Source organism: Solanum stenotomum, chromosome 6 (assembly GCF_019186545.1).
Source record: "Solanum stenotomum isolate F172 chromosome 6, ASM1918654v1, whole genome shotgun sequence".
Lineage (NCBI taxonomy): Eukaryota > Viridiplantae > Streptophyta > Magnoliopsida > Solanales > Solanaceae > Solanum > Solanum stenotomum.
Window position 1 is genome coordinate 2,967,027 of NC_064287.1, and position 14,421 is coordinate 2,981,447.

A 14,421-nucleotide genomic window follows, 5' to 3' on the forward strand; every position below is an offset into this window, starting at 1 on the left:
AGGGAAGTCATTTTTCTTAAATTTGAGGAAAATGAATTGATTTGGAAAACATTTACCCAACCAAACATGAGAAAATTGAAAAATGTTTTCCTTCATACCAAACACACCCTATGTCTTAAATGGTAAATTTTAGATTTTTTTCTCTCGAGAAATAGATTATTTATCAATGATAAATATATGAATGGATTAAAAATTAAATTGATGAAAAAATTGAGTAACTTTCGATAATACAAATTTGAACATAGTGTAATTTGTTGCCTATTCAACAGGTAATTGAGTTACTTTATTTTAAATTAAGCACGTTCAGAGTCTATTGATTTTTTTGAATAATAATTTAGCAACATATCTTTTCAGTTAAAATATTATACAAACAACTCTTTATAAGGTGGGGGTGGGGGGTTCACGAACAATTAAATAATTCAACCAACTTTTGTCCGGACATCCTAACTTGTAAGCAATTTAACATGGTAAGTAGAATGAATATTATTAAGTTCTGCTTATCCATCATAATTGTTAATAATTGAGTAACACATGCAATTTTGGCCTATAAGACAAAAAAACTTGTGATCAATTGAGCAATTTCACTATGTTTGACTACTTATATCTCAAACTCTTGTCCCATAGGTAAACCTTTTAAAACACTGACTTTAGAAACATAACACAAATTTGTTTCCGTTATTCAGGTTCCTATTGAGTGTAGTGAAATCAAGGTTGATGATAAAGTCAATAAAATTTTCATGGTGTTTTGATCTACCTTCTACCTTTGTAGTCTCGGTCCACAGTGGAAGGCTCTGCACCTGAGCCTCATTAGACACAGGTGAAGTATGAGGCGTAAGTGAAGAAAATAAAAAAATAAAAATGAAATCCACCCCTAGCCTAGTCGAGGCTCAGACAAAGGGGGAGGCTGATAATATAACTTGAGGAAGCACACAACAAAATCAAGCAGGAATCATACAGATTTTCTGCACTACAATCTTCTGTGCCAAAACATAGGCTCGGCGATTACATGAACGAGACACTCCCAAAATATAACATTTAGGCATAATACATAAACAAGCACTCAAACGGATCCTTTGTTGGCAAGTAAACGCTCCAACTTTGAGTATGCACATCTAGACACCTCAACTTGTCACCACTGTGTTAATTGAGCACTCCAACTTACAAAATGATCATCTAGACACCTCCAAAATTTATGTATCATGTCAGCATCAAGTGTCCATGAGATATAGTCAGGACGAGTTGGAGTTGTTTTGTTGTAAGTTAAAACCAAGATGAAGTGTCGAGATGTACACTCTCAAAAGTTGAAGTGCTTACTTACCAACTGAGGCTAAGTTATTAATGTATGCTTAAGTATTAGGCCTAAAAGTTACTGTCAACTTAGAGTAGGATCATTACCTTTCACACATGGATAACCAAAGAGTAGTTTCTGGAGAATATGTATGATATGTTAAGCAAACACAATAACTTCATCATAAATTGATACAACATCGAGAATACTCTCTGTGTAAGACACTGAGATTGATGTCACCTAGCAGTTCCCTGATTCAAAGACCTGTGTTCTATGATGACTCTTCCATGACTGTTTCCGTAGCCAAGCTTCTCTGCCAGGTTTTCAACTGCTATTTTGACAACATCACTTCGAACACCAATGTCAGTTGCATATCTATTCATACAATACATCCCTGCTGTTAGTGTGGCCACACCAACAGGACTAGGAATTAGCAACTTCAGAGGAGAAGAAAGAAGAGCAGCTAACGGAGCACCAATGATAGAAGAAGCTTGTCCGCTACTTCCAACACTGCGTCTATCAGCTGTTAGAAGGCCTGTTTTGCAGTACAGCGCAAAGTCCTCACAATTGTTAAGGAACACATTATAGTGACCGAATCCATTTTGAAGAAGATACATTGCTCGGTGTATGATCATCTCAGGAGGGTCTGATGCTGCAGTAGTGCAAGTGCCCCCTCGCACTCTGGTAAGGAAAACAGATGGGCTTACTCCATAATCAAAGTTGTAGAGTGAACCATCGCGGAGAAAGCAATCCAGACAAGAAAGAACAACACCACTGTTAGGTAGCTTAAATCCACAGTCAGGAAAGGTTGGACATGAAGAAGAAAGGTCTGACATTTCATCATCATTATCATCATCATCAGAAAAGGCCTGAAGACGGTTAAAATGGACCACTTTGCTTCCGCCAACAAAAATACCTATGAATACCATATTTTCAGAAGACTCAACACACAAAAAAACTGTACTTATTTGCAGGAAGAAAATTTGACCTTTCTATTCAACACTAATTTGAGAATCCTAATTCAAATAAATATAAAGAAAACGGACTTGCAGATCATAGTTGCAGCTGACTGCTATCGAAAATGTAATTTTCATTTTTTTTTTGTGTAGATTAGATGAAGGGGGAACAACCATTTTAGATCAACTAAGGAAACATAATAAAGAGTGTGTAAGATTTAAAAAAATCACACTTGAAAAAATATGGTTCAAGCTGAATAACATGATAACCAATGATATTCCAGAGTCATATTTTGCATGTAAGATAGATTTTATAGTAAGGTTCAGACGAGGTGCAGAACCAACTCTTAGACATTAAGTACCTGCTTCATATTTTACATCATAGAAAAGCATAAAATAGAGGAATCATGAAAAAAAATATATATATAAGAAAGTATGCATCTCGAGAGGCCATCATATGTTCACACAAACAAAGCGACCATGTGATAACCTGAGAAGCAGTTTTTTGGTTTGTTAGAGTTGAACAAGCACAAATAAGAAGCCGCAGTCGTTCAAATTTCAGCAATAAAGCATCCATAATAGACCACAACATGTCAAACATATAATGCAAAAACCCCAGGAGACCACCTCTAGCCTATCAATCAATTAATCTGCCCTTAAATCCACTAAAATTGCTAGCTTTACCATCAAGTTGTCATTTTGTGCAGTAAAGACTGAAGACCTGTATTGTTTCAATTGTACAATGCAAGATCCATAGAAGAAGGTTTCACGTGAATGTCATGAATCTTCACTTTGATCATACTGATATGCTACCAAGAAGCAGCATTTAATTTAGTCATAACATCCAGAAGGAGAGTAACAATCATTTTGCTAGGTTTTATTGTACCTTCTAAAAAGATAGAAGAGCGTATGTTACAGCAGCAATACTTAAAATAATTCAACTATGTGGCTAAAGCATTTTTCTCTATTTATATTCAGATCAACAGCTCATTTAGTAGCCATAATGTAGAAATCAACATATCGTGATGTGCATACCTAACTTTCAACTAAATTTTCATGGAGGAGATAACCTTACAATCCAACAGAATCCAACTAACACCATTTCAAATTGCAGTATCGTTTAATCATATTAACCAGGCAATAGGACACACAAGAATATTGATCCATCTTCTTTAGCACCTTTTTTATTATAATGATAGCATTTCACAAAGATTAAGTACTATTTGTAAGACTTAAAATAATTAAAAAGTCTAGCACTGATTAAGCTAATATACTAAGACATCAGGGTGGATCTAATGACAGACTTTCCTAGATGGAAGGTTGAGGAACTATATTTCTGTGTTGTAACAGTTACTCTCGATTCTCATTTCATACTTGCTCTAGAATAGAAGAGAAGAAGAGAGAATCTAACTTTACTTTAGGTACCTTTGGCAAATGTAAGGATATTGACACTTATTTCACACGACGACTTTCTAGAACTAAGTTGCATGGACTCTTCGCTTTCGATGCTGCACCCGTGTCGGATTCTTCCAAAAAAAAAAACCACTACTTTGTAGAATCCGACACGCACCCATTGACATTTTTTGAAAAGTCTAAGCAACATAGTTCTAGAAATAGCTACACATAGACCCTAAATGGTTATAACACTCAAACCGTTCATCATTCAGAATTTCTCAGCTCATCTCAGATTGAGAATTTAAAAGCGCTAATAAAATTACTAAATTGGATATACTTGTTTTTGAAATCCGATGCACACATGATTTAAGCCATACACACATCTCAATTCTGAACCTCCATATGTACAAGCAAGCTACTCAGGACTCAATCATGAAACTTGTCATTCGGATGCAGGCAATATCCATGTATTCAAAATTTCATGCAATCAATAGATACACATATCAACGGTTCATAATGAACCTCCATAGATACAAGTGACCCACTTCAATACTAACAACAACAACATACCCAATATAATCCCACTAGAGAGGGTAAGATATACAAGACCTTATCCTATCTCTGCAGGGTAGAGAGGTTGTTTCCGATAGACCCTCAGTACAGACAAAACGTTCTCAAAGCCACTTCAACTCTACTTCATCCAAAATCACATAAAACACAAATACACACACATATATATATACCTCCATATACAGATAAAGAATGAGCTAGTCATTGGCTCATTGCTTAATGACAAAATTTAGGAAACAACCTCTCTACCTCTACCTCCCAAGACGGGGTAAGGTCTGAGTACACACTAGCATGAAGCATCCCCACACCCCACTAATAGGATTACACCGGGTATGTTGTTGTTTTGTAAATTATATCCAATTAGAGGAACAAAATAAACAATGAAATCATATCAGGAGCTATTTCACTTAACAATCCCAAACACATCTAATTAGGCTCACTAACTCACATGATAAAGGAATCTTGACTGTCAAAACCAAATGAAACATTCAAAATGGGGAAAATCACAGATAACAGCAGCCTTCTAAGAAGGAAAAGAGGAGTAAACTAAACACATAAACCAAAGTACACAGAGAGGCAAAAATTAACTATTTTTCTTTCTTTGATTTTTTTTGTGAAATTACCATGGTGGGAGTAAGCAAAAACAGCTCTATAAGTGTAAATATGGTCTCCTGGTTTGATTTCATTCCTCCCCACTCTGTTTGTCAACAAACCCATTTTCTCTGTTCTTGAAAACAATGTAGTAGTTTGCAGAAAGTTTGAATCTTTTTAGAAATTCAAATGAACCCACTATGAATCTTTGATTAATCATGCAAATTGACACATTTCACCATTAATAATAAGAAAATGTGTCAAAAAATTAAAAAAAAAAAATGTGTCAGAATCTGAGTGGTTTACCTATTGATTTGCTCAACAACCCTAACAAAGATGGATACATTATTATGCTAATAAAATCCTTGACTTGATGAGTCTGCATGCCTTTTCAGCTTTAGCTATTTCATTTAGGGGTGAAAACAGTTGCTCCCTCCGTCTCATTTTATGTGCAATATTTAACTTGACATGGTGTCTTAAGAAAAAATATGAATATTTTTAAAATTTATGGTCTAAAATATATTTTTTTAGATGTTTGTGTGGTTGGTTATAAATTATTTTATTAAGGATAAAAATGAAATTTTAAAATTAAAACATTTTTAATATTTTTTTAAACGAATTAAAAAGAAAAGAATGTCACATACAATGAGACGGAGAGAGGAGTAGTGAAAATGGTTGGAATTTACTAGGAAGAAGGGGGGAGTGGATTTGGCCTTGTGGGGTCTATAAATATGTTCTCTTGAAATTTTTCCATGTTCTTCCTATATATCACACACCCTAATAGCAAAATTAATACTATTTAAATTAGATTTGGAGAGAAAAAATATGTGCACATCTTATTCCTAACTTTGTTTCTATTATTTTGAGGCAGAGATATGATTTATGATGGCTCATAAAAAGAGTTATGATTATCCAAGCAACCTAAAATATTTTGAGTATTAATTACTTCTTTTGTTGCTAAAATAAGTGATGTTTTAGCTTACGTACATCTTCAAAAACTAATTATTTTTAGAAAATAAAAAAAAGTTTTACGAATTTATCGATAAGTAAGTGTCTTGAAAAAAAAAAGTGATTCTTTAATGATGTAAAACGTTATGTATTAAACAGGACTAATTTTAAAAGAACAAGATCAAATCCTTTTGGAACCCAAAAACATCAATTATTTTGGAATAAAATAGACGTGCTAAACACTGCTTATTTAGAAATGGAAGGAATATAAACTTTGCACCTACAAAATATTACATTACTTTTTTTTAAAATGATATTTTTAATTGGGAATCTTATTTTTTTTACCACAAAAAGTAAAATTATTTACAAGTTCATACCCCCATTATATTATATTTGTGTCCCCTTTTTCTAACTCAATGTCAAACTACTCTAGCGAACTTTGCCTCCTTTCCCAAAGCTACCTTCTTCTTCCCCAAGCTAGCTTCCACGCAAATTCTAGTGATGGATAACGTTGCAATTTTAGTGCAACACAATGGAATTTGAGATTCAAACAACAAATACAATACTTATCATATTGATGCAATTTTAGTCAATTCTACTTCCAATTTCATAGATCTGGTCAAAACAATAGCAACACAAGTACAGAAGGAAGCTGTTACAAGCAATATTTAAATCAAATATGCACTTTCACACGGATTTCCACCACTGAAAATTACAAATAATATGGGCGTGAAAGTCTATTTTGCATTGAAGAAACACAATCCTGTAAAAAAATAAAATCAAGAGCAACATTCAGTGCAAGAAAATTTTCAATATCGAACTCAAAAATCTTATAAAAAAAGAGGTATGTATAGAATATACATAAAAGGATATATATATATATATACACTCTGATGGTATCAAAGAGGGAGAAGCAGTGCATCAGTGAAGAACACTACACAACTATTCCTTTATATGATTAGAGTATATATATACACTACGATAGCATCAAGGAGGGACATGTAGTGTTGTGAAAAAAACTGCTCAAAAACTGCTTGATACCATCAAGTTTATATATATTGTAATAGTATCAAGGAGTAGGAGGCAGAAATTCAGTGAAAATTAGCTAAATTGATGATTGATACCATCAAGATATATATAAACTCTGATGGTAACAGAAAGAAGCAGTGCTTCGATGAAAACACTACGCAGTTACTCCTTGATGCTATTAAAGTGTGTATATATATACTATGATGTCATCAAGGAGGGATATGCAATGCTTCAATGAAAAAGACTGTTCAATTATTGTTTGATACCATCAGAGTTTTATATATACTCTGATGGTATCAATGAGGAAGAGACAAAGATTCAGTTGATGTTTGATACCATCAAGGTATATATATTCTCTGATGGTATCAAACAAGAAGAAACAGTGTATATATATATACTATGATAGCATCAAGGAGGGAGTTTTTGATTAAAACATATGAGGCACCAATGCATCCTCCACAAGATACCAATATGTTGAGCATTTTTTATGATGTGTCTTCATTAATGGTCCTATATGATATTGATAAGGTATCAATATACCGACGGAGTATCAAAGAGGATTAAGCTCAGTCCTATAAGATATATAAATGGTATCAATATACCGACAAAGTATCACAGAGGATTAATTCATAGTAGTGATGCTGATGACATCATGCGCGAAATAAAAAAGGAGAAAGTGGGGTAAGCGGGTAAATAGTTTGGATCATGATTTCGTTAAAGATAAATAGTTTCACAATTTGGTTCATTTTGTGTAGTTTTCCCTTTTTAATTTGAGCACACCCTTAAGATAACTACACATTCCTGGAAAGTAAAAAGTATCTTTACCAATTTATCCTTAATATAATATAAATAACTTGAAAAAAATGTAGTGCTTTATAAATAGTTTCTTATTTAGGTAAAACTCATTTTATTAAATAATGGTAAAATTGAAAGAACGCCATTAATATCTTTTTAATTATGTAAAACATCACTTATTTAAAACAAATTGAAAAGGTAAAAATATGGCTTATTTAGAAATAATGGGAATATTATTGTCGTACACCTTCGAGATATACGATAGTTTTTGTATTGTATATCGTTCAATTATACAAAACGTTAATTGCATATTTTGTAGGTATACAAATTATACTTGCTAGATTTTTTCTCTAAATAAATATGGAGTGTAATATTTTTCAAAACAGATATTTGACATTGATAAGATTAGATTAGTTAGTCACTGTTCATTCACAGAGTTAGTTGGTTAGTTAGTTAGGAATCACACGTTTACCATTTCAGCATAGATAGTTAGTTGAGTTTGTTAGAAGTGTGAAGATTCTATCAGTGTGTATATATACACATACATTGTATTGATTACAGTTTAGTTTTTCACATTCTCAATAATATTTTTTCTCTCCTTCTTCTCTAATTGTTGGTGAAAGCTCAACCTCCATTATTGGAGGAAGTATATTGTTTCACAGCTTATGTTGCTGGTTTTGTCATGGTATCAGAGCAGTGAGATTCCTGCTCCTCTCTCTCATCGTGAGCACTCTATTCAGTTCGATTTGCCGATATTTTTCTCGCCGTCGTCTTCTCCCTGATTTTCTTTGACCGATCTCACTATCGTTCCTCTGTTTTGATTCGAACTTGCTCATTGTGAGTTCATTCTCTTTCATCTTCTTCTATGGGAGACGCTTCAGGTGACGCGATTGCTACCAACACTTCAACTCGATTGGATTTCATTCCCCCTTCTATCTGCATCTCTCTGAGAATGCAGGTTCTACTTTACTTCCTACTGTTTTTTATGGAACTAGCTACAGGTCATGAAGACAAGCAGTTCTTAGGGCTTTATTTGTTAAGAGTAAAACTGGATTCATCAATGGAAAAATCGTGAAGCCAAATTCTGCAGATCCAACCTTCATGCAGTGGGAAAGGTGTGATGACATGGTGACCTCTTGGATTTTAAATTCCCTCTCACCAGATCTGCGAGATAGCTTGCAATACGTCAACAATGCCAAAGAGCTTTGGGAGGAGTTGGAGGATAGATATGACCAAAGTAATGGTTGCAAACTCTATCAACTACAGAAGGAGATAAATGACCTTGTGCAAGGCATTTTGAATGTCACTAGATATTATACTAATATGAAGAAGTTGTGGGAAGAAATGAACACTCTTGATGTCAATTTTCAATGCACTTGTGTGTGCATTTGTGGTGAAAAACCCAAGATGCATAAGGCTGAGCAAGATAGAAGACTTATACATTTTTTGATGGGCCTAAATGAGATGTATACTACTGTATGTGAAAATATCCTCATGATGTCTGATCTACCAACTATGGCACAAACATTTGCCATTTTGTCACAAGAGGAAAGATAAAGGGAAATGAAGCCTCTCAGTCACATGGCCTTGGAATCCACCTCTCTAAATGCCTCTGTGTCACCACAATACAATGCAGGACCCAAAGGTTTTAATACAAACTACAATGCAAACTACAATTCTTATAGAAGAGGTGCAGACATAGGTGCAAGCAGTTCCAATACTTTTAGAGGGAATTCCAGCTCTGGCAACAGGTCAAACTTGTTCTGTGAATCTGCAAACGAACTGGGCATACCAAAGACAGGTGCTACAAGCTGCATGGTTACCCAGCCAACACAAGAAACCCAAGAGGAAGAGGCTCAGGATCTGCAGCAAATGTGCATACTTCTGAGGATGATAAAAGTCAGTGTGAAGAAACTCCTGAGCAGGGAAGGCAAATGCCATTGAACCTGTCTAAAAGCCAGTATGAACAACTACTCAATTTGCTTGGGACTCTGCAGGTTGGAAATGGAACCGATTGCTCAGGGAACATGTCAAGTGGAGCTGCAAACCTAGCAGGTATACTTGCTTACTATTCTTCTATTAGTGAGATAGGTGATTTGTCATGTAAATGTGAAAAATTGACTGCTGGTTCTTGGATCATAGATTCAGGAGCCTCTCACCACATGACCTACACAAGAGACACTCTCACAAACCTTAGAACACTGCCTTATCCCTTCTTAATCACCTTACCAAATATATACAAAGTTAAAGTGACTAAAATTGGTGATGTTTGTTTGAATTCAACACTGACTCTGTACAAAGTATTGTTTATACCTAGCTTCAAGTTCAATTTAATATATGCTCATTGCTTGGTTGTTCAACTCAAAGAAATAGTTAGTTTTAACAATTTTTCTTGCTTACTGTAGGGCCCTTCTCTGAAGAGCCCTCTGGCACTTGGTAAGGTAAGAAATGGTCTGTATTTTTTCTGTCCAAAGTGTCACAATTATCCACCTGCAAATGGTAATGTTGTTTCTCATGATAGATGTCCACCTGTTTCTCTTTTTAACTACTGCAAGAAAGTTTCAGTTGAAAGTGAATGCCAAGCTTCACCACCAAATGTAAGATACTCTCATGAAATCAATAATGAGGCTTGTTCTATTGATCATGTTTCATGTTCTGCTGTTGATTCTTTCTCTGATATTAACCATACGCATAGTCATGACATTGAATTCTTATGGCATGCTAGGTTAGGACATGTGCCCTTTGTAAAAATGAGGAGTATATCTATTATTCCCCTAAAATTTTCCAGCAAACAACCCTTTATTTGTACAATATGTCCCATGTCTAGACAAACTAGAATGCCATTTCCAGAGAGTACAACTGCAACCAGCTCAATGTTTGAACTACTTCAGATTGATTTATGGGGACCATATCATGTACCAACACATAATAGCAATCACTATTTCTTAACCATGGTGGATGATTACAGTAGATCAACCTGGACACAACTTCTTAGGTGCAAAAGCAATGCATTTCAAACTATAAAAGTTTTTATATCCATAATAGAAAATCAGTTTCATACCAACTTAAAAACCATCAGATCTGATAATGGTCTGGAATTCACAAGCACTGAGGCAACCTGTTTCTTTCAGAAAAAGGCATAATACACCAAAAATCATGTCCTTACACACCACAACAAAATGGTGTGGTGGAAAGGAAGCATAAGTACCTTCTTGAGACAGCAAGAGCACTTCTGTTTCAGTCAAAATTGCCCATGAGATATTGGGGAGAATGTCCTTACTGCCACCTATTTAATCAATAGACTACCCACAAAACTCCTACAGAACAAATCCCCATATGAACTGTTATATCAAAAGATACCAACCTACTCCCACCTTAGAAGTTTTGGATGTCTTTGCTTTCCAACTACCTTGAAAACCCATAAGGACAAATTTTAACCAAGAACAACACTCCACATTTTCATTGGAATACCTTTTAATACAAAAGGTTACAAAGTCTTAGATTTGGCTACCAAGATAATTCATGTCGTCCAGGGATGTTTTCTTTTATGAAGTTAGTTTTCCTTTTGTCATTGCTCCAATTGGTTCTAGTTTCAATTCTGTCTTACAGTTCCTTGTACATCATTCTAAACTGTCAGTTTGCATGCCTAGTAAAACAAACAACTTTGTTGATGATAAAATGTTGAATTCTCACACATTGGTTGAAGTCACTAATGATCACACTCCCACAACTAATAATGCACTTACCATTGAACCTGCAGTCCCTATACCTCATGTTGACCCTACTGTTTCTGCCCTTGGTGATGCTCCTTTTGCACCTAGAAGAACAACTAGGTCCCTTCACACTCCTAGTTACTTGAAAGATTACACATACTTATTACCCAATCTACATCCTTCTCCACCCATAATTGATGTTCCTGATCCACAACACTCACTCACTTCATTCATATCTCACCCTGATCATGTCTGTTTTACCACACTATGTTTTGATAGCCAGCAGTTGATCCATAATATTTCATATGATATTGAACCTTCTTCTTATGAAGAGGCAATTTTGAATCTTGCTTGGCAAGTGGCAATGACACAGGAATTTGATGTCTTGTATGCAAATGATACTTGGGAACTAGTTAACTTACCTAAAGGAAAGAATGTTATTGGGTGTAAATGGGTGTACAAAATTAAACACAAAGCAGATGACAGTATAGAAAGGTTCAAGGCTAGACTAGTGATGAGTGGGTACACTCAACAAGCTGGAATAACTTATAATAAAACCTTCTCACCTGTGGTAAAGATGATCACAATCAGGACTCTTATTTCTTTAGTAGTCAAGAAAGGTTGGAATCTGTATCAATTAGATGTCAATAATGCTTTCCTCCATGGTGATTTAAATGAGGAAGTTTGCATGGCATTACCACCTGGCCTGACAGTGGGCAGCAGTGACATGGTTTGCAGATTGAAGAAGTCCTTGTATGGTTTAAAGCAGGCTAGCAGGCAATGGTATGACAAGCTGGCCAACAGTCTTTGCTCAAAAGGATACATTCATTCAGACAGTGACTATTCACTATTTTATAAGAAGAATGGAAGCTCTCTAGTGTTTGTGGTTGTATATGTTGATGATATCATCTTAACTGGTACTGACATGAAGGAGATTAGTTCTTTGAAAGCTTTCCTACATGAGCAATTTAGGATAAAAGACTTAAGAAGGCTGCATTATGGTGTCCTCATTTCACAGAGAAAGTTTACTCTTGATCTCTTGAAAGAATTTGACTCCATGTTTTATAAATCCACCACTTCACCATTGTATTCCACTGAGAAACTGAAGCTCACAGAAGGCACACTATTGTCAGATCCTACTCATTACAGAAAGCTAGTAGNCAAATGGTAATGTTGTTTCTCATGATAGATGTCCACATGTTTCTCTTTTTAACTACTGCAAGAAAGTTTCAGTTGAAAGTGAATGCCAAGCTTCACCACCAAATGTAAGATACTCTCATGAAATCAATAATGAGGCTTGTTCTATTGATCATGTTTCATGTTCTGTTGTTGATTCTTTCTCTGATATTAACCATACTCACAATCATGACATTGAATTCTTATGGCATGCTAGGTTAGGACATGTGCCCTTTGTAAAAATGAGGTGTATATCTACTATTCCCCTAAAATTTTCCAGCAAACAACCCTTTATTTATACAATATGTCCCATGGCTAGACAAACTAGAATGCCATTTCCAGAGAGTACAACTGCAACCAGCTCAATATTTAAACTACTTCACATTGATTTATGGGGACCATATCATGTACCAACACATAATGGCTATCACTATTTCTTAACCATGGTGGATGATTACAGTAGATCAACCTGGACACAACTTCTTAGGTGCAAAAGCAATGCATTTCAAACTATAAAAGCTTTCATATCCCTAATAGAAAATCAGTTTCATACCAACTTAAAAACCATCAGATCTAATAATGGTCTGGAATTCACAAGCACTGAGGCAACCTGTTTCTTTCAGGAAAAAGGCATAATACACCAAAAATCATGTCCTTACATACCACAACAAAATGGTGTGGTGGAAAGGAATCATAAGTACCTTCTTGAGACAGCAAGAGTACTTCTGTTTCAGTCAAAATTGCCCATGAGATATTGGGGAGAATGTGTCCTTACTGCCACCTATTTGATCAATAGACTACCCACAAAACTCCTACAGAACAAATCCCCATATAAACTGTTATATCAAAAGAAACCAACCTACTCCCACCTTAGAAGTTTTGGATGCCTTTGCTTTCCAACTACCTTGAAAACCCATAAGGACAAATTTGAACCAAGAACAACACCCCACATTTTCATTGGATACCCTTTTAATACAAAAGGTTACAAGGTCTTAGATTTGGCTATCAAGAGAATTCATGTGTCCAGGGATGTTTTTTTTTATGAAGTTATTTTTCATTTTTTCATTGCTCCAGTTGGTTCTAGTTTCAATTATGTCTTGCAGTTCCTTGTACATCATTCTAAACTGTCACTTTGCATGCCTAGTAAAACAAACAACTTTGTTGATGATAAAATGTTGAATTCTCACACATTGGTTGAAGTCACTAATGATCACACTCCCACAACTAATAATGCACTTACCATTGAACCTGCAGTCCCTATACCTCATGTTGACCCTACTGTTTCTGCCCTTGGTGATGCTCCTTTTGCACCTAGAAGAACAACTAGGTCCCTTCACGCTCCTAGTTACTTGAAAGATTACACATACTCATTACCCAATCTACATCCTTCTCCACTCATAATTGATGTTCTTGATCCACAACACTCACTCATTTCATTTATATCTCACCCTGATCATGTCTGTTTTACCACACTATGTTCTGATAGCCAACAGTTGATCCATAATGTTTCACATGATATTGAACCTTCTTCTTATGAAGAGGCAATTTTGAATCCTGCTTGGCAAGTGGCAATGACACAGAAATTTGATGCCTTGTATGCAAATGATACTAGGCAACTAGTTAACTTGCCTAAAGGAAAGAATGTTATTGGGTGTAAATGGTTGTACAAAATTAAACACAAAGCAGATGGCAGTATAGAAGGGTTCAAGGCTAGACTAGTGATGAAGGGGTACACTCAACAAACTGGAATAGATTATAATAAAACCTTCTCACATGTGGTAAAGATGACCACAGTCAGGACTCTTATTTCTTTAGCAGTCAAGAAAGGTTGGAATCTGTATCAATTAGATGTCAATAATGCTTTCCTCTATGGTGATTTAAATGAGGAAGTTTACATGGCATTACCACCTGGCATGGCAGTAGGCAGTAGTGACATGGTTTGCAGATTGAAGAAGTCCTT

General features: G+C 35.2%; 3 protein-coding genes across 4 annotated transcripts; 2 read left to right on the forward strand and 1 right to left on the reverse strand.

The window, feature by feature from the left end:
• Positions 1-902: 902 nt before the first annotated feature.
• Positions 903-5,224, reverse strand: LOC125868143 (protein LEAD-SENSITIVE 1-like). Of its 2 annotated transcripts, none has more exons than XM_049548754.1 (2): positions 5,107-5,224; positions 903-2,204 (listed from the first exon to the last, which is right to left on the reverse strand). In XM_049548754.1, exons 1-2 carry the CDS (start codon positions 5,183-5,185, stop codon positions 1,525-1,527), a joined length of 759 nt encoding a protein of 252 aa, XP_049404711.1. In that variant the 5' UTR covers positions 5,186-5,224; the 3' UTR covers positions 903-1,524. The 2 variants fall into 2 exon arrangements, with proteins under 2 accessions (XP_049404711.1, XP_049404710.1); XM_049548753.1 differs by having other exon boundaries at positions 4,833-5,147.
• Positions 5,225-8,437: 3,213 nt separating this feature from the next.
• Positions 8,438-9,129, forward strand: LOC125867273 (uncharacterized). Its single transcript, XM_049547709.1, has 2 exons — positions 8,438-8,530; positions 8,614-9,129. Exons 1-2 carry the CDS (start codon positions 8,438-8,440, stop codon positions 9,127-9,129), a joined length of 609 nt encoding a protein of 202 aa, XP_049403666.1.
• A 215-nt stretch (positions 9,130-9,344) lies between these two features.
• LOC125867276 (uncharacterized) lies at positions 9,345-10,012 on the forward strand (the record flags this gene model as incomplete). The annotated part of the gene is made up of 2 exons (XM_049547712.1): positions 9,345-9,627; positions 9,978-10,012. Coding segments are annotated over 2 exons (318 nt in total), but the record flags the coding sequence as incomplete, so codon positions are not given.
• Positions 10,013-14,421: the final 4,409 nt, after the last annotated feature.